Source organism: Manduca sexta, chromosome 5 (assembly GCF_014839805.1).
Source record: "Manduca sexta isolate Smith_Timp_Sample1 chromosome 5, JHU_Msex_v1.0, whole genome shotgun sequence".
NCBI classification, from domain to species: domain Eukaryota; kingdom Metazoa; phylum Arthropoda; class Insecta; order Lepidoptera; family Sphingidae; genus Manduca; species Manduca sexta.
The window spans coordinates 8,076,049-8,097,975 of record NC_051119.1 but is presented as its reverse complement, the minus strand read 5'-3'; the positions used below and the strand labels follow the sequence as shown (position 1 = coordinate 8,097,975).

The 21,927-nt window shown below is 34.8% G+C and overlaps 4 protein-coding genes and 2 long non-coding RNA genes across 7 annotated transcripts in view; 4 read left to right on the top strand and 2 right to left on the bottom strand.

The window, feature by feature from the left end:
- Positions 1-7,536, top strand: part of LOC115455953 (protein Wnt-7b) — an 86,217-nt gene extending 78,681 nt beyond the window's left edge. For both annotated transcript variants that reach the window (XM_030184785.2, XM_030184784.2), the window contains exons 7-9: positions 4,590-4,780; positions 5,738-5,880; positions 6,671-7,536. In XM_030184785.2, coding sequence (XP_030040645.1) covers positions 4,590-4,780; positions 5,738-5,880; positions 6,671-6,822 — 486 coding nt within the window. In that variant the 3' untranslated portion in view covers positions 6,823-7,536. The remainder of the gene's footprint in view (positions 1-4,589; positions 4,781-5,737; positions 5,881-6,670) is intronic.
- A 5,096-nt stretch (positions 7,537-12,632) lies between these two features.
- LOC115455925 (GATA zinc finger domain-containing protein 1) lies at positions 12,633-14,121 on the top strand. Its single transcript, XM_030184733.2, has 3 exons — positions 12,633-13,136; positions 13,471-13,657; positions 13,931-14,121. The coding sequence occupies exons 1-3, from the start codon at positions 12,741-12,743 to the stop codon at positions 14,095-14,097; spliced, it is 750 nt and encodes a 249-aa protein (XP_030040593.1). The 5' UTR covers positions 12,633-12,740; the 3' UTR covers positions 14,098-14,121.
- Positions 14,122-14,509: 388 nt separating this feature from the next.
- Positions 14,510-16,316, top strand: LOC115455926 (U6 snRNA-associated Sm-like protein LSm6). The gene is made up of 2 exons (XM_030184734.2): positions 14,510-14,745; positions 15,226-16,316. Exons 1-2 carry the CDS (start codon positions 14,655-14,657, stop codon positions 15,372-15,374), a joined length of 240 nt encoding a protein of 79 aa, XP_030040594.1. The 5' UTR covers positions 14,510-14,654; the 3' UTR covers positions 15,375-16,316.
- On the bottom strand, positions 15,518-16,746 carry LOC115455927. Its single transcript, XR_003939837.2, has 2 exons — positions 16,437-16,746; positions 15,518-15,691 (listed from the first exon to the last, which is right to left on the bottom strand). It is a non-coding gene; the product is annotated as an uncharacterized LOC115455927 (long non-coding RNA).
- Positions 16,747-17,667: 921 nt separating this feature from the next.
- On the bottom strand, positions 17,668-20,497 carry LOC115455922. The gene is made up of 3 exons (XM_030184732.2): positions 20,259-20,497; positions 18,880-18,962; positions 17,668-18,102 (listed from the first exon to the last, which is right to left on the bottom strand). Exons 1-3 carry the CDS (start codon positions 20,286-20,288, stop codon positions 17,985-17,987), a joined length of 231 nt encoding a protein of 76 aa, XP_030040592.1. The 5' UTR covers positions 20,289-20,497; the 3' UTR covers positions 17,668-17,984.
- LOC115455924 lies at positions 18,036-18,562 on the top strand. The gene is made up of 2 exons (XR_003939835.1): positions 18,036-18,117; positions 18,363-18,562. It is a non-coding gene; the product is annotated as an uncharacterized LOC115455924 (long non-coding RNA).
- Positions 20,498-21,927: the final 1,430 nt, after the last annotated feature.

The following is a 21,927-nucleotide window of genomic DNA, read 5'->3' as shown; positions in this document are numbered from 1 at the left end:
GTACGTATTATACTGAGGCGTACTATTTCCACGTGTCATATTGTTGTTTGCTATAATATTAGGCAAATGTGCGGTAACGCGTCCTTTAAACCCAATGCCATATCTACACCTTTTTACTGAAATATCATTGCTTTAATAGCCTGTACAGGAAAATAAGAAACCTCACCATGTTATGAAATTAATTATTTGTATTGACAACATTAACTTCAAAATGCAAAAAAGCCACGGCCCCAAAGCAGGCTTTTTATTTTCCTGTATAATACATGTATAGATAGACAAATCACCCGGTTTAAGCGAGGTTCAGATTAGCTAAAAGACTTGAAGAAATCGACTTGCGCAAGCAAGTATTACTATGTAAACAATCACGGCAAGCTTACTTTAACAAAAAATTGATGCAAGACATGTGGCAAGTTGTAACATAACTACAGAAATTTTGCCGCTAACTCGCTAGTTTAAATATCTGTGCAATATATTGCTGCAAGGTCTTCCTAATCTAAACTTATCATTAGACGCAGAGCTTGAGTAAAAAGCCGATATAAACACCAATAAAGAAGTATATACTGGGTACAGAATATACTCAAGGAGGTCCGAGTATAAAGGATGTTCCTCGGGTTTTTACTCAAAGATTTGAAACCGACAAATGACCCATCTATACATCTATATTACCAATCGTCTTGGCCAGCTTATACAAGGGAGGTGGGAATGATTTTAGATTCAGAGTGAAAACGTGCATGATAACTTTAAGGTCAAAAAAATTGGACATAAACACGTAAATTAAGAGATCAAAAATTAGTTTTGAGATAGCAAAACGTAAAATTATGAGTATTGTATTTTTTAAATCACTGTCTTTAAATACCTATCAGCACGGTAAAATAAATCAAACGATTTTAATATTGGAGTAAAAACAGGCAGTCTACATTAGTTGTTACATCAAGACAGACCAGATCATATCTACAACGTTCTCTCTATTAATAACACCCTTACCAATCCAAACAACGAATTCATTCTGGCTATTTATCGTAAGAACGAGTTCTTCGAGCTCTTACTCTGCAAAAGACTGCAGTTCTGCCCTCGCTGCCGAAGACCTCGCGGCATTCCCCGTCCTCCCGACTCTTTAAAAAGTTCAGGCCCGTGTGCCGACGATCTCGGTAATTGATAGATAGTCTGAATATCATCCCTTAATCACTGATATCTTTGTCCCCTCCCAGTGGAGTCTTGAGTGGAGATTACCTGTTTGAGGGTTGCCCTCAGCATGGATGCTTAATGCAAAGGGTTTGCTAACGCCTAAATCTCTCTTAAATCGACCGATGTCTTTGAACTAGCTGACTTGTGTCAGGCGTAATTTGGACAAACTTAAAAATCAGTTTAAAAACAATCTATATAAAACTTATATTACCCTATAGGTACCTACTAACTTTAACTAACTTATATTCTAAATACATATACCGCAATACAGAAGAAATTATTCGTTTATATCTTCATACATAATAAAAAAAATCAATCTTTCTGTTTCTTACACGAACCCATTACGCTAATGGCACGCCGATAAGCTATATTTTGCGAAACGGGGACTCCTACACGGAAGGACGCAAACACCAGTTATAAATGCAATACAATCTTTAACTCCAGCATTTAATTGTACTGACACTCGTACGCCTTGAGCCAATAAAGGTGACCATCCACAAGCAATTAGCATCGCTACACCTTCTGAACTAGAGAAGCAAACGAAGCTATCTTATTGCATATTCAGTTGCATGGACGGAAGACCCTAAGGCAGATGTAAAGTAATATGTGTCCATTAAAACGACATTACAAGTGTTGGTAGCAATCATGCACTCCGCAGTCACCAATCAGTCGGAGAATAGTAATGCAAACAGCCGGCTTTACCGCGCCGGCGGGAATCATCACCGTATTGTTGGAGTGGACTATGATTAACCCGCGGGTGGTCAACGTGTGGGAGAATTTTAAAAGTGATATTACTGTTTTGGGTTCAGTAATGAATCAAAAGGTTATAGATAAAGAGACGAAATTAAACAATTTTAAGAATATGGTACTAGTATTGATTTAATTGACGTATGAGGTCATCTATCTTCTATCTTCTTCTTCTATATCTATACTTATAATAAATCTGTAGAGAGGTCAATTCTGTACATGAAATATATTTCCAAAATAACTGTCAGGGGGTGATTAGGGATCGCTTTCTTATTATATTTGTCTACTCTTACGTTTATAACACTCTCAGTCAGCGCCGGATCTAGGAGGGGGCAAGCCAGGGCCCGTGCTCCGGGCGGCGAATTTAGAGGGCCGGAAATTCAAACTAGGCAGACGAATACACATCTCATCATTAACGCAACTTTGACTACTGCGACATCTATACTCTATCTATACTATTATATAAAGCTGAAGAGTTTGTTTGTTTGTTTGTTTGTTTGAACGCGCTAATCTCAGGAACTACCGGTCCAAACTGAAAAAATATTTTTGCGTTGGATAGCCCTTTGTTCGTGGAGTGCTATAGGCTATATATCATCACGCTATGACCAATAGGAGCGGAGCAGTTATGAAACATGTTGCAAAAACAGGGAAAATTATTAGTTTTGAGAGCTTCCGTTGCGTGCGCTGCGTAAACGGTTAAAGTTATGCAACAATGATTTATGACGGGATTGTTCCTCTTAAAAAGTTCTAAAAAATATATTATGAAACAAAATCCCCCGCTACATCTGTCTGCCTGAACGTATTAAACTCAAAAACTATCCAACGTATTAAGATGAAATTTGGTGTGGAGACAGTTTGAGACCCTGGGAAGAACATAGGCTCCCGGGAAACTTCTTTTATAACGGAAAACTTTAGCCTGAAAAACTTTATAACGCGGGCGGAGCCACGAGCAAAAGCTATATTAAATATTAAGATCAAAATGGTAGTAAATAGTTATAAAGAGAATGTATTATCTTTGGGTACTGATGAATATTTATTTTGATGAAAAAATGTCACGTGTAAATTATATTATAACGATGGACTTAAAATATTATAATTATAATTTACAATGATAAAAATAAACTTTAATAAGTAAGGTATATGTCGTTTATTTTATGATCAAAAAGCAACAGAGAAGTTATATTTATTAATATAACCAGTCTTATATAGTTATAATCCTATTCTTAAGAAAAAGACAATTTTCAAATACGATGTTCAAATTTAAAAGCATATCAAATCAAACTGAGACTATAAACCAACATTTTTGCATCAATCATCATCAATCATCAATTAAAATAATTTATACAAAATGCTACAATATTGAAATTCCAGCACCGGTTGGGAGCCGAAATGTTAAAACTTAACAATTACAAGAATATGGATCGCATAATAAGACACCCTGAGCTGTAGAGAGCTATGATTTAAGCTAATTGTAGGGCAGGAAACCCTTGGTTATATCCTGGAGCTGCAACGTATACATGGTGCCGTAAAATTTGTTAATAGCATATTATTTCCCATGTCTACCATTAGATACTCCAGAGAGATGATGCTAAGCAAGATTCATCTCTAAAATCATGACAGGAGAGATTTTATTTCAGTATTACATTATTACATACTTCTCCCCCCATATCACACTATTTAGTTGCGCTTTATCTATCTCTTCGGAGGTAAAAGAAAGTCTTATATTATGGTTATTATTTACGTTTGAATTATAAAACCAAAATATATGCATTCCAGTTTTAGGCTAGGCTGGCCTTTTAACCTACAAGATTAAAAGGCTCTAAACTTAGAGATTAAAGATATAAAAAAAATTGGGCTGTCCAATTCAACATCAAATACATCATCTATTGATGTCCTTACTGTAGACCTGGAGAATGAAGTTCTGTTAACAACCCTACGAATTCCAATATCAATTTGTTGTGATTGATCCTTTATGCACTTACAAATTTTCAATAAAATTATTCAATTTGTACGGAACTCGTTAATTCCCCATATCAACTAAAGGCATAATTATATGGTGGTGGGTACACGCACGCTGATTGCACTACATTCGCTAGTAACGACGCCATTAACATTTTGTTTTACTCGAAACGGTAGAGGTGGTTTTTCTGGCTCGCGTGTGAATTTACTCACTAGTTATTCGTTTTGTTTCGCTACGGGGTGTGAGCCAATGAAAATATGACCGGTCTATCTTTATGAATATTAGCATGGAATAGATATTTCGTGAGGGCATTTTAATTAAGGGCAGATGTATATTCTTACGTATTTTATACTTGAAGTAGGTCTATAATTGTGTTTTAACAACAGTGGTTGGTTACTTAGACTCAATTACGGTTACCTATTAACTATTTTTAAGTCAAAGAATATTCTGCTTTTGGTAAGATATTTGTAGCCCCCCCCCCTTAGCAACCACCTTTTTAAGGGTGTAAAACCTGCTATAATAGCCTATCTCAATGTGCACGGAACAGGCCGGCATGATTGTGCCAACTGGCCAGGGATAATCATCTCTTGTCAGTAGATATTCCATTTAGCCGCAGCATGAAGTACCACCTCGCCATCAGTGGAGTTAGATTGCTGTATAAAAGTCAAAGCAAGGAGACAAAGTGCTTATCTGTTAGGTGGTGAAGGACTTGGTGCACCGCGAGTGCAAGTGTCATGGCGTTTCGGGTTCCTGCGCGATGCGGACGTGCTGGCGCGCGCTGCCGACGTTCCGCGCCGCGGCCGCTGCGCTGCGGGAGAAGTACGCGCGTGCGCGGCTCGTGGTGCCACATCCAGCGCCCGCGGAACAAACACATTTACTGCTCAGGAGGTATTAGTTATCATAGCTTTTTTTAAATCTAATATTTACATTTAATCAAATTGTAACAGGCCGATATATGTAAATCATAGATATTGTAGAAAAAAATATAGGGGGTCTTTTAGATCAACAGAAGCCAAAAACAACAGTTTTTATCATTTTTGTTTATATTTAGAACAACAGAAGCCAAAACACCAGTTTCTATAAATTTTGTTTGTCTGTATGCATGGAATTAAATGCAGTTTTCAAAACGATATGGAATTTGATCACGATCACCTAGACACAAATTTTACACCGTGATCAGAATTTTTGAGCAAACTTAAAAGGGGGATAATGAGTACACAACTAACATAAATTTTATAGATTTTGTTGTGCAGCTGTTTGTTATCCCAAAATAAATCAATGCATAGCTAGAGCATGCGGTTGGTTTATAACACCCAATGTCTACAAAGTACTGTAAGTCAGTTGATCAAATTAATTTCTTCACCATGGACTACATTACAGAAGCCGAGTGATCGATAAGACCATGTATTAAAATTAGGCGTCAATATTTCTAAAAGACGACGATAACCTAGTTGGTTGTGAAACGCACTGCCGAGACGAATGTCCGCAGGTTCAATTGTCAAGGGCACACACCTCTGTCTTTTCTGAAAAATTATGTGTGTATTCTTTGTGAATTATCGCTTGCTTTAACGGTGAAGTAAAACATCGTGAGAAAACCTGCATACCTGAGAAATTCTCTATTAGGTATTTTCGAGGCTGTGTGAAGTCTACCAACCCGCACTAGGCCAGCGTGGGGGACTAAGGCCTATTCCCTCTCAGTAGTAGAGGAGGCCTGTGCCCAACAGTGGGACAGCATGTAACACAGGGCTGATATTATTATTATATTTCCAGGAACAAGTTTATCAGATTCAAATCCTTCTCTAGCAACTTCCAAAGTTCCAAGTATTACCACTATGTTTGTTGTAGACCGAAGCAGGCGTCCGGAGTCGGGCGCGCGCCGCGCAAGTCAGAGCTGGTATACCTGGAGCCATCGCCGTCTTACTGCGAGCCGGACCTCGCCGCGGGCTCGTACGGCACACACGGACGGACTTGCAACAGGACCTCCAAAGGTAGAATGCCTTTACGAGAAAGGAGATTAAAATAGAGCGATTGATGCTAGGGATCACCTCTAGTAAACACCTACAATATCAAAAGGTAGAGCTGTAGTTTATTTGACAAAGGAGATTTAAAATGAAGCACTTGATGGTAGATGTTACCTTTAATAAACACCTACAATAACAAAATAAAAAAAAAGTACGCGAATAGTTTGCCGAAGTTTTTATACGATCACGGCAAATTAAGCCCACTGCACCTGATGGCAAGTGGAGTAGGGGCCAAGAGAATGTCGACTGACGAGAGATGATTATCCCTCGGCAGTTGACATAATTTTGCCGGCCTGTTGTAACCGGATATACACAGGCTGATTTCGGAACAACACTTACATGGGCCACTATAGCGAGTTTTAACACATTGTGTACGGTGGACGCTATACACGCGGATACAAAATATATCCTACTACCAGCAAAAAGAACTTAAACAATGTGAAAATTTGTGTTATTGTATAGTGTTCGAAACATTACCGTGTTAAAATATTTGTCGAAAACAATACGGTTTTCCTTACGTACTAAAGTATTCGGAATCGCCGGCCAGTTTCGACCTATTAAGTAGGACATCTTCAGGGGCGTGTGCTAAGAGGACGTTGCGTAGCGGAAGCCTCTCGATCACTAAACTGACTTGTTTTCGACTAATTTGGTATATCTCGCGTAAGATTTAATAATGTTTTAAAATATGCTCGTAACAATTAGGATATCTCATCATTTACGGGATCGGTAGTATTATAATCATGTAATGTCTCCTTAGGCGAAGACGGGTGCGAGTCGTTATGCTGCGGGCGCGGGTACAGCACGCAGCGGCGCGTGGAGCGCACCAAGTGCCGCTGTCGCTTCCACTGGTGCTGCAGCGTCTCCTGCGCCACCTGCGTCGCCAACAAGGAGACGCACGTCTGCAACTGAACACTCTACTACTCTAAACTACACAGCAAGGACTTCTAACTTAACTACACGTTTTTAATCCGTGGTTAATGATTGGTCGAATGAAATTAATTAAACTGATGCCTAATGATCAATCTTATGCCCAGTGTTTAAGCAAAGTCGTATAGGTTATATTTATTTGCCTACTGTATGTAAATTTTGTATGAAACTGTGCCCATTAGGGACGCGTCGCGTCGCGGTGCGCTGAGACCAATTACTATACAAAACAAATGCGATACGATTCGATACGCTTCAATTCTCAAGTCGACGCCGCGCCTTATGCGTTCCAAATCTAATTGAAATTAGATTGATCGGATAATGCATCTACTGAATTCGTATGTTAGATCAGAGAATTGGTAAGAACTAACCAAGGTTTCGTATAATTGAAAATGCAATTTCGAAAAGGGCACATGTCCGAAAATATAAAAAGTTCAGGAAATGGAAATTTTCTACAGTACTGTAAAAAAAATATTTTTAGGTTAGAATTTGGGTTCAATTAACAATAAAAAATTACAGATTTTTGTTGTTATTTGTTATTATATATACATTTCTGGATATAGATATAGATCTTTGTGAGATATGCCTTTTTCAAAATTGCATTTGATACCTGAATTTCTGAATCAACATTAAGGTTATAGCTTAAGGTCCATTTTTCATACATTTTGTTTCACCTTTAATCTGGGTAACTAAACAAGTATTGACAAGTAAAGAATTTAAATTCACGTCTAGTTAGTGATTAGTTCTCGCAGTTGAAAGAAAAACGTAAAAATAATTAATATGCATGGATATTTCGGCCTTTAAAATTTCGTCGTATTAAATTTTAAAGGCCGAAATATCCATGCATATTAATTATTTTTACGTTTTTCTTTCAACTGCGAGAACTAATCACTAACTAGACGTGAATTTAAATTCTTTACTTGTCAATACTTGTTTAGTTACCCAGATTAAAGGTGAAACAAAATGTATGAAAAATGGACCTTAAGCTATAACCTTAAAGTGACTTATAAGTCAATTTGAAACTGATCAGAATCTTGATGTTTCCAGGGACTCTTTATTTGAACTCAATTCTCGTGTATTGACAGGAAGGTAGAAAATTATCTTTTTGGTCGAGCTGCAGATAATCACGAGTGATACTCATATTGTAACAATAGGTATAGAAGGCCGGTGAGAGGGCTCAAATGCGGCCAAAAAGATTTTAAATTTTAAAATAACTGACATGACCCAGACCATCTCCTGGACGCAAGTCGCGTCGTAGGTCTCAAAGGTCAAATTAAATGTCATTTTCTCACTCATACTTAAAGTTGAAAATTGTTTAAATAATTGTCTAACGATAGGTATGTTTGTAAATTTTTATTTTCGAAAGGAAAGTGCATCAAAGCGATTTTGTATAAAATATTTTATCATTTTATTGCCACGAACTGTAAATTATTGTAATAATCTTAATAATATTAGTGTTGTGATTTAATTAAGAAATATTGAGTATCGTAAACGCATAAATTATAATTATTCTAACTTCGATCGATCCTAACGGCGTCTCTAACGCCATCTGTTGTTTTTAGTACGAAACAGGAGTAAAATTTTAAAATAGATACTAAAATCTTATAAATTGTTTCGATAAAATAAAACACTGAGACTAACATTGTTGATCTATGGTGAATTTAATGATGGCGCGTTCCCGCCTTGATCATACTTACTTAAAATGTGTAACAAATATAACGTTAAAACACATTAACCACCGAAATTGACGAGAAACACATTCCTCATGCACAATAATATGTTGTATTTAATCGTATTTTCTGATATTTATTAAAATATTAGTAAGTAGCATTAAGGTTTTTCAAACTATCTAAGCGTTTATCGGATTTAGTTTACGATTGCACCACGTAGTAACGTCTATCATCGCTAGATGGCAGTGTAAAGTATTTTGTATACGTCAACATAAGGAATAAGTAAGTACCAGCATAAAGGGATGATTTGTTGAGTTTTCGGAATTATTTCTGCAAAGCTCCCGGTTTCCAATAAAACAGTGATCAATATGAGCCTGTGACTTTATCTCATTACTATTTGTTAATCATTTTGGCCACAATATCATTTAATGTTCCATCACATGCTTAGTCGTGACGTTATTTATATAAAACCTACCTACTCTATGTAAAATGTAAATATTTCTATATAAGTACTTAAATTAACATTACCTTTGTACACTTAACGTAAGAAACAACGGCTTTAAAGTATTCGACATGAATTAAGTGGATGTAATATGTACTTATTAATTCGCATGTGTTAAGTGGTCAATACATTTTCACAGACAAACAATCGATATCAATAAATATACTGTTTGCTTTCCCAAACATCGTGTGAAGAAACAAAATTATTGGTATTCTATGAGCATGTCAAAAAAATATTTTTGAATGGTTCATTTTAGCGATGAATCTAAATAGTGCGATCGCAATCGTTTATTGTAATCAGCTCATAAATTACATACTTGCATTACTTAAACACATTTATTAATTACTAAATTATAATGTAGTCAATGAAGTACAATGCTTTGTTATTCAAGAAAACAATTTATATAACCATAAAATAGCTTTTTTATCTTTTTATTCAATCACTATTACTCACAGTTATTATAGATACTTGTACTTACACCTGTGAAAGTGTAATAACCGCCTCACTAGTTCAGTAAAAAATGCATTCCATTTTACGACTAAAGTTTAACTTATTCATTTATAACATGTATGCATTTTTGAATAAAATGTTTGCCATAATACTTGTGTATGTTTCTTTAGCAATAGACAAAAATGTTTCCCTTCCAACTATGCAGCGGAATTACAAAGCCAAAGGATTTTTTTTTTTACATTTTTGGCAAGGGCTGGCCTATACAAACATCCAGACTTTTGGGTGATTCAGGCGCTCGCAACCCTTGAAAATTACTCGACCACGCTATAAGTATGTATCATTTATTGAGAATGGCGGTGATACTGAAAGCATCATGACTGCTTATACGTGCTCGGCATATTGATCCCACTGCACCAGATGGTAAGTGGAGTGGAGTCCAATAGAATGTCGATTGACGAGAGACGGTACTTGTACAATAGCCAGTTAGTAGTTATTTATATCCTATGAATAATGAAATACACTTCTGTAAATTCTGTTGGCAGATAAACAATATCAGTGCTATTGCCAAACGTCTGGTTAGTAAATATGTGAGTAATTATTATTATGAAGAATTTCTTTGTAAACAAAATAGTTTTTGCGCAAATATTATTTAGAATTTATCTGACGTGGCCTATAATCAATCATCAATTATCTGATAGTGTAGATCTTTATTATAGAATAATGTAGGTAATGAAAATATTATATTTTGAAACAAAATTCAAACAATAATAAAATATTACTCTCCCTTGATTGCGTAGTTGTTTTACGATACGCCTACTTGTCAGGCAAAGTGAAATTGTATTTTTCTGTTAAATAAACCTGGAGTCTGTATTTGGCCTACACTCTGGGCCTCCCGTCATCCATTATGGGTCAGAATACACATGATAAAAAGTGTTAGTAGGTAAAACTAATTTGCAAATAAATAAATAAAATTAAAAAAGGCTGTCGACAAAACGAGTTTGTTTTTGTGTAATCAACATCCAACAGCCCCTGCAATCAACATCCAGTCTCCTATTTGAAGGGGGAAACCTGCAAAGGGATACTGCAATCCCTCGGCTTAGCGACTGCAGGTTCCTGGAGGAAATATGGGAGGGGATAGCTGGGGAAGAAAGTGTGGACGAAGGAGAAGGAATTCATTTAAAATGTGAGGAGTACGCCAGGAAATGTTCGCGAGCCCTTATAGGCCTCAATGTGAATTGGCAATCATGAGGTATATACAATAAACTATGTGCCTAGGACCGCGACAAATGTCCCCCGTGCATTGGGTGAAACAAGAAAGTTAGGTAATTACAGCTGGAACGCGATAACATTTACAATGGCAGTTTCTGTCACAGAACTCTGACGAACATATCCGCGAGCAAGGCTAGTAAATGGATGCAATATAGCACGCACTGTTATCAAAACAAACCAAAATATTTTGTTTGCTATCGTTCAGCAATCGTGTGGTGCACGAGACAGCCACGCTATAAATACATCACGTGTCGCATATTTGTTTGTTTAATGAAATCACATGTTCGAGTAACGCGGTGCGTTTTGTTTTGATTTTCAAATTACGCAGACGCACTTTGCTTAGTAGAAATTTTCCTTTATGTTTGTTTACTTACTAAAACATAATTGTAACAATTTTTTTTATTGCTTTCAATGATAAGACAAACCCGCTGTTCGCCTGATGGTAAGCGATACGAGCGCCCATAAACGATAGAAATACCATCCATCACCTTGAATTACAAAGTATCGTTTGGTATTCCACTGCGGACGTGAGATGTTATCTTATTACGAGATGTTGTCTTATTATGTCCAGTAGTTACACTGGCTACAATATCCTTCAAACCGAAACACAACAGTGACTACACACTGCTGCTTGGCCGCAGCAATAGACATTGCGGTGTTACCTACCTAGGCGGCCTCTCACACATGAGAGATACTTACGACCAGTAAATTTGCGTGAATGGAGTAACTTATCAAAACTAGAGTAGAATTTTGTCATTATTTTCGCTGGTAACAGGAAAGTAGGTTCAAATTCCTGACACATGAATTGGTGAAGTTTAGAGAATCGACCTCAGTTCGTCAAGGAAGCGACTAATGGTCTTCGCAGTTCACACGTGAGTCGTAATGGAAACGTATCGTATGCAACTCGTGTTCTGAGTATCAATATGGTCGGAAGAGGGTCACCGCGTGGTTTTGGTTACAATTATTTTTTATTACTTAAATACATTAATTACAAATTATTTCAGTTCTTAGCATATTTACATCAATAGGTCCATGGATATAAATTTAAAGTCAAACTCTGTAAGATATACCCAAATTAAATTAGAACGCACTAAATTATATACTTAGGTGTTTAACATAATATTATACTTAATAGTTGGGTGGTATTTTGTTCTATTCATCAAGGTTAAACTAAAATTAAAGTCTAATAGTAAACAGATTTATTTCTGCCAGAGCCAATTATTATGATTTTATTTTTCTTTCGTGCAATTCAGTTTTTAGAATGAACAAACAGCCACCACGTCTCTTTTTTTTATAAAAACCCGATAAACAATGACAGATAACCTGGATTTAAAATGCCAACATAAAACCGTGTAATAACGTATCTCGGTCATAAATCCAGTGTACAAATCAGGCCGGACAACAGACAAGCGATCAGATACGGGGCATAACTCACAGTCACGCACATATCCCCCGAGCGTGCGTCTGTCTGTCTCGTGCATTATCTGACCGTTTCCGGTAATTTGTGGGCGATAACTTTCGAAAATTCCTATTGTGCAAATTATTTAGAAGAATTTTGACAAAAAATTCGTGTTGTTGAGTTTAGATCACTCATAATAATAATATAATGTAACAAACCTATCACTATTATATTATTTTTTATAATGTACATTTACATGCACATACTAATTATGGCTTTATTCGCATATAACATAGTTTCTTGATATGTTAAGTATACTAAGATTCCTAGTTTTTATCAGATAATACCAACGGTATATTAAAAAATATTGTGAAAATAATAAATACATTTACTTAATTTATCTTCGTTTATTTAAAAATTAAAAATGCAAATGATATATTATGTGATAAATATTTAGCATTATTAAAAATGATTTAATGTAAAACGGAACGTAGTACATCAAATTTCGACTTTTTGACATTTGACATTGACAATTGACAGTGGCGTTTCAATGTATATATAAAATAATTACATGCCGTAAAATCTCATTATTATAAAATACTAACAACAGAAAATGCCTAAACCAACATGTGTCCAGTGTAATACGAATGACTCGTTACTGTGGCGTAGCGGTGAAAACGGACAAATATGTAATGACTGTCACCTCGCTAACACAGCCAAAGATTCAAAACCAGAAGCCACAGTAAAAGCTGAGAACGACGAAATTAAAGAGGAGAAGGAAGATAAAAATGGCAAAACTGACGCTGAGTCGACGCCTGCGAAGGCGACCGGTAAAGGGACAAGAAAAAGTACGAGATCAACGAGGTATAAAGCAAAAACACCGGCGCCCGCACCGTCTAAGCCGACGGCGCCGCGGGGCCGCGGTCGCAGAAGTATATTTAAGAGACAGCCACTCAAAGCGCCTACAGCCACCGCCACTGTGGTCACTAGTGACTCTGTATTCTATAAGGTTTGCTTCTTAATCATTCCACTTCTAATATTCACTCACTGTTCTTCAATCCTAATTCTCATACTAAGAAAGACTACATTCTTTTGTCTAGTAAGGTAATAAACAAAAGTTTTAAATTTATTTTACTTATATCAGTTTATATCTTCCTGAATACTGATTGATGATTCAGTATTGCTTGAAGTTGTGAAGAAGTTCGATTTTCACACTAATGATATTTATGCTTGCTGCTTGTGATGTTAGTTAACCATGATAGTTATCCGATCTTACATTATCAAAACTAAATTTAATTCTTGGCCTTTATAATACACTTAACAACGTCTTCTGTATTCACCAGGGCACATACATGCAGGTGGGTGATATAGTATCAATGACAGATGTTGAAGGAGGCATCTACTACGCACAGATCCGGGGCTTCCTCACAGACCAGTACTGCGAGAAGAGTGCAGTGGTCACATGGCTACTGCCCACAAAGGCCAGTCCACCTCCCGAGAAGTGTTTTGATCCTGCCACATATATTATTGGTAAAATATGTTTTCTATAGTTTTATTTACTATCAATAACCAATATTAAATTTGATAGTAAATTTGAACTTTTTTGGATATACTTAGGGTTTGATTCATGTCTGTAAACACAAATTACTAAATATCATAGTGTGACCAATTCCAAAAATCAAGCTTTCAAATAAATGGTAAACAAAAAATGTAACTAGCAGATAAACTTTTACTAGAAACATAAGATAAACAATCCAAGTTTTGTAAAATAATCACTGTACTTTATTGTCTGTTAATAATTAGGTCCTGAAGAAGAGCTGCCCCGCAAGCTTGATGTCATGGAGTTTGTGATGCATGCTCCATCTGACTACTACAAAACTGGTAGCAACCCCTACCCGCTCACAGAGAACGATGTCAACAACTACACTGGTTACATATGGACGTCTCTTGAACCCAAGGAGCGAACATAGAATTATATTAGTTTGTTTATTAAAGTTTGTTTTATTTTGTGACTTATATCACTGTTTTTGTCATTATTTGAAGACATCCAGTCTTCAATGCTTATCTAGAAGCGGTTAGGTAATTATGGCTACTTTTCTCCAATGTTTTAACTATATACACAGGACCAGTTGGGGGTATATTTATTTTTAAAATTATGATTGGACAAAAACAAAAGTGTCTTATTCTTTCGATTAACTTATTCATAAATAAGAGTGAGCAAAAATTGTGCCCTTATCCTGGTCCAACTCAAATTAAAAGGAACGTTGAAAACTTTTTGATCATGACCTAGGAATATTTTTTATTAGCTTGTGGAAGAAATATTCATAAGAATACCTATTTTAGAAGATTATTTTATTTGGTTTGAGGTAAAGCGGCATTCAATAAGTGGCAACACTGACAAAAACCAAAAGTCAAAACAAATTTCCTGTTGCAACTGCCTAAATGCCAATACATCTACAACAGAATAGTGTTATATAGCAATTCTAACAAAGTTTACGATACACTAATTAAATAAAACAACACAAAGATGAGTCGTAAAGAAGCTTTATCATCCTTCATCCAACAAATCCACGGCCGCCCGGTAGTAGTGAAGTTGAACAGCGGCGTTGATTACAGAGGTAATATTTGTTTTATTTATACAATCGACATTGTAGTAAAATATTGCTGTTTAAATCTAAGCCCTATTTATTTGTAAATTATGCATACTTTTTGTTACATTGAACAATCTGAGTAAGTGAGGTTATGTTTAGGTTTAGCTGCTCTTGTTTAGATGTGTCATACTTGATCATAATAATAATTACATACTCTGGCTATTCGTCTTATAATAAAACTGGTAACTGTAAAATAATTGTTACAAATACAGACGCGGACTTAGGCTGAGGCAAACCGAGCAACCGCCCGGCGTCTCGCGCAGTGGCTTGGAGGAATTCATTTACGATTTTACAGACGAAACTTAAAACCGGGGAACTTTTTTGCTCCTCCCTTGGCCTAGCGTTGTTTTTTTTTTCTTTCGCCTAGGTCGTCGCGTCGTTTAAGGCTGCCACTGTCCAAATATGAGCCTTCCTGTTATGACTGGTTTGTATAATTTGTTTTTTCAGGTGTCCTTGCCTGTCTCGACGGTTATATGAACATAGCTTTAGAACAGACCGAAGAGTATGTGAATGGACAGCTCAAAAACAAATATGGTGATGCTTTTATAAGAGGCAACAATGTTTTATATATTAGCACGCAAAAGAGAAGAATGTGACATTAAGTTTGTATTAAATTATTAAATGTTCCGTTATTGTTTATTTGACTAAAGCCTAATAAAATACTTGGTATAAGAAACTACTGTAACTAAAATAAATCAACAAATCAATTGGAACTGCCTGGTAAAAAACATATTAAATATAAATATTTGAAGACCAAGTCTAATTTTTATTCTGTACTGTGTAAAGTGTAGTTATTATGCAAATCATATTTAATTTCTTTTACGTTTTCTGTAACATAGTTTTGAAACTTATAAAAATATAAAGATTATTATTATTTCGCTGGCACAGAATAGACATGCACCTTTCCATACACCTGTAAAAAAGGAGTTTGTAATTAATTTTTGATGTAGAACTTAATTTATTTGCATGGCATAGTCATCAGGCAAATGTGATTGATCTGTATTAAAATACTTTATAAAATCATAAACAATATTTGTTTATTTGGTAGTAATCATCTATGAGTATGAAATGGTATAAAAATCGAATTCCTACAAATCATAGAATGAATGTTAATTTTTGATTTCACTTAATTATGATTATATAATATTTAGTGCATAATTTAAATTAAAATTTGTATATAACTGTATATACAGTACTAATGTTTAATTATCCAAAATAACTAAATAGCATTGTTTGCATCTGTTACTGAACACATTAAAAAAAAACAAAAATATGATGTAATAAAATTATCCCTAAAAAGATAATTTTTTGCCATAGTTACATTGATTCATAAGTTTGGTTTTCTACTGTCTTTTAATTAATTCATACAACATGATTGTTTTTACTATATCTTATAGTCATACATAAAATAAATGTTTCCTATGTACATTTAGTATTCATTGATGAACATACTATGTGTTATCAAAATGGATTTACGAAAATTTTACCTTTTAATAGTTTTGACATTTACATATAAGGAAATAAAATTGATGACTGCACTATGTATATGCATATTTATAATGTCTTACATGTTCTACATGCGTACACATTTTTTTTCTTTTTTAGGTAATTAAAAGATTTGTATAACAAAAACACTCCAATTTATAAACCCATCTTACCTTGGGATCGTTAGCATCATGGGATGGGCCTCTTCCATTACCCAAATCCGCTATTAATTTACTTCCTCTATATCCATACAAGGTCTCGTATTCTTTTGCCGCGATTTTGCCACCATTTGGCTCAAATCCGACATCAACTTTGTAATTAAGCATTCTCGGCGTCCAAAAACTCGAATAAAAATACACACACTCGCAAACCGTGATTGATAGAAATATTAATAATTTGAACATTTTGTGCGTCAGCGTTAGATGGTAAATCATAATGATTTGAGGTTGCGCGCGTCTGTTATGTATTATGAGCAAATATTTGTCGTCTTATGTCAAGGTCCTGCGCTTGTGATCTAAGGTTACTATTCAGATGTTCATACAAGCTTATGCTACTGTTTGCTCGCGGCTGCGACAAGTTGTTTGAAGCACTCGGAAATAATGCAGACTAAAGCATAGGGCATTTAACTAACAAAAAATATGCTTTATAATATTGGTATTGGTTATTTTTTTTTAAATCAAGCAAAGGCACAGTATTAAAAAAGCAATAAATGATTGTTTAAGCTTTAAGTATAGTTTTGCTAGATTTGGCTTAGTTTTTATTACAGGATTGCGGATTATTTCTAGGGATTCCTGGTAAAATCTTGTTGGAAAACCTCTACAAAGATTGAGAACTGAGAATTAAATTAAGGACCGCACTAGTCGCTGTCCACGAATGGTGTTACCATTATAGTCATAGACCATTGATCAAGATTGGCCTTGAACAAAGTTGTACATACGTTTTATAATTTTTGCTACTTCCATATTAAAATGTCAAAACATCTATTAATTCAAAATATACTCACAAATATGCAACATACATAATAATAAATGTACAGGAATATCAGTTTGAGAAGTTTGCATTGCCAAGTTGTTCATTATATTTTACAAGGTTGATCAACCTTTCCAGGATGAAAAGTGGCCTATATAAATCCAGGTTTTACTATGGTCTATCCCTGTGCCAGATTTCATCTAAAACTGTTCAAAGTTTTATAAGTTTTCTTGTAACAAATATCGAAGCATGTTTACAAACATTAGTAGGAAGGTTTTGCCAAACATAGGTTCGATTTTTACAATATTTATGTTTACCTGAGTTTGGCTCTGGTTACACTCAGTTGCAGTTATGTTGTGTTCAAAACCTACTGACCTACAAAATAATGCCTTACCTATAAGTTATAGATCATAGGAAAACTAAAAAAAAACACAATTTATTACTTAACTACCGTATATTAAAATATGTACAAAAATATAAAAATGGGTAAGTAAGTACTTAGGTACCTAAATTCCAATAGCCTTCATTTTGTTAATTGATATTTATTTAATTTGTACAAGGCACGGTTCGTACGTAACAGCCTCTGTATACATTGATATAATATTACCCATAGAATCTAAACACATAGGTAAAATATTAAGTACTTATTTCATGAACCATGCTCTTGACGGACGTTTTAAATACAAAATATTTCCCTTGTGCACAAAATGAAGCCTCACTTTTGTTCTATTTGTTACCAGTGCTTCGTGTAATCAGTGAATTCCTTCTAGCGGGGAGTAAGACTTGTATTGGTATAGCTCCGACCCTCCGTAGCCGTATAGCAGCTTGCCACGACCATTCTCGTCATAGTACGGATATCGGTAGTTCGGCCTGTAAATATATTAGGTTTGAATTATTTAACTGCTATATTAAAGCTAATAATAATAGTAATCGCTAGCAGAAGCGACGGGAAAGTAGTGTGCATAAATAATAAGCATAGATCTGGGTCACAATTAATAAAATTATTTTACTTTTCATATAATCAGTATCCAATAATTTTGTTTTTAAATAGCAAAATATGCGACATATTATTGACGAACGAACATAATGTCTTTTGTTTGCATTGATTTACAAGTTTGATTTTTTTACAGCTAAAAAAGATCTTGGACTCTAGTATGTGATAGCAATTTCAGTTTGATATCTCTACGCATTCCTGATAAAAAGGGGCTTAACAAACAGAGTGATCCTATAAGGGTTCCTCTTGAAGAACGGAACCCTAAATATGGTAAAAATTCAGATGAAATCTCACCATTCATAATAAATAAAAATACTTTGGTGTCGTAAGCATTTTATTCGGTGCTCTACTCAGTATTACTATTATTTGAAGAACTAGTCCTGTTGCTTATCATCAGGTTAGCCGTCGGCTCGTTAGGTTCTTTAATTATACGTCAAAATTCTCCCCGAAGTTCACTATACCCTTATCAACATTAACTAATTACCTGCTTTTATTTGTGTTACTTTATTTGGTTCGAAGGACCAAAAAAGTTGGTGACCATTAACAAAGGATTTTCTAAACACCCATCTCATAATGAAGCTACCAAGCATTTGTGAAAAGGGATTGTGATCAGGCATGCGGCTAATGTTAAATTTACTTAAGAATATAATTACCTTTCGAAGTATTGGAAGTTAGGCGCTCTTGGCTGCGGTATCGTCGACTCTGTTGTGATCACCAAACACACGATCACCATGAGCTGAAAATTAGAAATGGATGTTACTAAGTAATAATTAGGTAAGGTTATAAGTCGCAGCAATTTTGTACATTACAACCGCACATAACCTGTCCAATAAAAAATAACTTTATTTTATGTTTAACACGCGCACGGCAAAGTAACTCCCATGCACCTGATGGTAAGTAGTATGGGGTCCAATAGAATGTCGACTGGCGAAAGATGAGCGCTTGACAGTCGATATAATTAAACCGGCTTGTTGGAACCGGAAATATACAGGCTGATCCCAGAACGCGACACACTTTGGTCGACTATTACTACCACTTTATATGTATAGGTACTAAAATGAATTTAACTGTAAAATTATAATTATATTTAACTGTGAAATTCTAGAGGTCGGAACAGTTACATAAATATTTTGTTGGTTCACTATACAAGGTCCTATTTTGTATTTTTACAAATTGAATTATATATCACATTCTTTGTCTTTTCAGTGAAAATATCCAATAATTCCATAAAATAAATAAAAAGAGGAACATGAATTATTGTCTTTTCCAATTTTTATTAACATGACAATTTTTAATCACATTTTTGCAAGTTAATAATAATTTACATATAACCTTGATACATTGATTTTATTATAAATAATCAACGTTTTGTTTTTAGACCGAGGGGTCTCCTTCAAGCCCATAATAAGTTGTTAATTCAGCAAACTATTACGTCGGTTCGTATGTCAAAAATATGCGTACGCGCATTACCTCACGTAGAAATAAGGACGCGTCCTTGTTGCAATAATATTATGATTACAATTAGCAAATGGAATCGATTAACGAATTATTTAATAAGAACATAATGTCAACGTCACAGATTACTCAATTGATTTATGTAATCTAGATTTCGATTATTTATACAAAATATCACGTAAATTACATACTTAATACTAAAATAAATGCATATCTTATTTTGTATATAGAAATCTAAGTCTTACTAATAGATTCTCGAAATCTCAACTTTATTCGAAAATGTTTCGGTTGGTTTTCTTTTAATATATACTTAGATATGTACGTACCTATGTCCCCGTTTAATTAAATAACAAATTTGATATAATACCTACACACTACACATTACAACATTTGATTGACAAATACTTTACTGTATACCAAAGTTACCTTGTGAACTGAGGTCTATTATCATCCTCTAATCGTTTCCCAACCAAACATTTCCGAAAACTATTCAACTAATAATAATCGTTTCAAAATTTTACATTATTTCAAGTTTTTAAATTTTACATAGTAACAAAAAGTATTTATAGCTACTTACCAACGAAAATACATATTTAAAGCAATCCATGGTTTAAAACACTAAAATCCCGTACGTTACCAACTGTGTCCGTTACACAACTGACTAAGATCCGATGGTGGTGGTAAACGAAAGTCGATGTGAATGTTAATGCGGACCCACCCACTTACCTCGCGTTATACAACATTCCTGCCGGTAGATGCATCATCTAGAACATTCAACAGACTTAAAAAGGATGTTTGTCGTATTTTGATGTTTTTTTATTGTCCGAATGGCCTAGTGAGGTGAAGTGATTTATATTTTAAACGCGGGAAAGTAATTATGCAGGCCGGCTTGATTGCCGACCTTCCAGAGATGCTTGTATTTTAGGTCGATCCGTACTTTCTATAAACTTACTTCGCGTAACATCAGGTGCAATGAAGCCCCTTTAGCGAGATTTTATGTAAAAAAATAAGGTTCCAAATTCAAACCCTTAATACAGACAAGAGTATTTCGTGCAGAAGTTACACTCCTTTGAGAAAAGCTACTGATTTAATAATCTACATTTGTACTGCTGAAAGTATTGCGTTCATTCTAAATTGCACCTTACCGCCACGCGTACTATAGCGTAATTGCTATTTTGTTTTCAGAATCATCCTAAACCACCGTTCGAGTTCTAGGGTTGTTAGGCATCTACAAATTTGTAATAAAACCAGATTTTGCTCGCGGCTTCGCCCGCCTGGAGTTTTTTGGGATAAAAGACCCGCTATATATTTTCCCGGGATATGAAGTAGCCTATAAGCTTCCCAGGGTCTTAAACTATCTCCATATGAAATTTCCTAAAAATCCGTTACGTAGATTTTGAGAAAATCGATAACATACAGGCAGACAAAAAAAGGGACTGTTTTAAAATATCAACGGGTAAAGGGCTAAGTCAATTAGTTGAATTTTTTTGCAACACGTTTCATACTATTTAACATCAGTACTTTTTTCTGTTTTTATAAACTAGTTAAAATTTTTCGAAAAAATAATTTCTTAAGTTAATTAGCCTTTCAACAATATGTATAGATAAACTATTTAAAATTTTATTTTTCAGGTCACAGGTATATATACTAGGTACAAAAAAACAACAAAATAAAGCACCAATACATTTGGTTAATTTTTATTAATATATCACAATGTTTGAACAATAAAACTTCAAATTTCAACGTCAACATAATCTCATTATAGCTTTATGTACATTTTTATATGTTTTAAATACTATCCCCCTTATTCATAGACGTTTTTTATCTAAGATCGGAGCAAAGCTGTGATAACACATCTGTTTCTCAGTGCTGACGACATGGCAGCCTTCGCAGTGCGTAGACATAGGGCCGTTGTGATTGGCTAATATTGAGATACAACTTGAATCTAATTGGCTGTCAGATAAACAAAGCTGAACAAACAGCAAGCTGTCAGATAAACGAAGCTGAGAGACAGACTTGTTATCATAGCAATGCTCCGTCCTTAGATAAATAACTTCTATGAATAAGGGCGTATGCAGTTCCTAGTTGTGGGTCATAAACTCGCATGATTACTGCTTGAGACTATTATAATTTTGTAATTCAAAATACTATTTTAATATCATAAAAATTAAAGTATATTATGTTGTAATTAAAAATATGCTCATGATGGTACATAAAAGTTTACATGAGTAACTAAGGGTCACATT

What these genes read in the sequence shown, in the direction of transcription:
- LOC115455922 (XM_030184732.2), bottom strand. Translation starts at nt 20,288, where the DNA reads ATGGATTGCTTTAAATATGTATTTTCGTTG. An exon ending in TTAAATATGTATTTTCGTTG is followed by an intron (nt 18,963 to 20,258) that starts GTAAGTAGCTAT and finishes TCTAATTTTCAG; the next exon opens with CTCATGGTGATCGTGTGTTT. An exon ending in AACTTCCAATACTTCGAAAG is followed by an intron (nt 18,103 to 18,879) that starts GTAATTATATTC and finishes ATATATTTACAG; the next exon opens with GCCGAACTACCGATATCCGT.
- LOC115455925 (XM_030184733.2), top strand. Translation starts at nt 12,741, where the DNA reads ATGCCTAAACCAACATGTGTCCAGTGTAATACGAATGACTCGTTACTG. An exon ending in GTGACTCTGTATTCTATAAG is followed by an intron (nt 13,137 to 13,470) that starts GTTTGCTTCTTA and finishes TGTATTCACCAG; the next exon opens with GGCACATACATGCAGGTGGG. An exon ending in TCCTGCCACATATATTATTG is followed by an intron (nt 13,658 to 13,930) that starts GTAAAATATGTT and finishes GTTAATAATTAG; the next exon opens with GTCCTGAAGAAGAGCTGCCC.
- LOC115455926 (XM_030184734.2), top strand. Translation starts at nt 14,655, where the DNA reads ATGAGTCGTAAAGAAGCTTTATCATCCTTCATCCAACAAATCCACGGC. An exon ending in CAGCGGCGTTGATTACAGAG is followed by an intron (nt 14,746 to 15,225) that starts GTAATATTTGTT and finishes TTGTTTTTTCAG; the next exon opens with GTGTCCTTGCCTGTCTCGAC.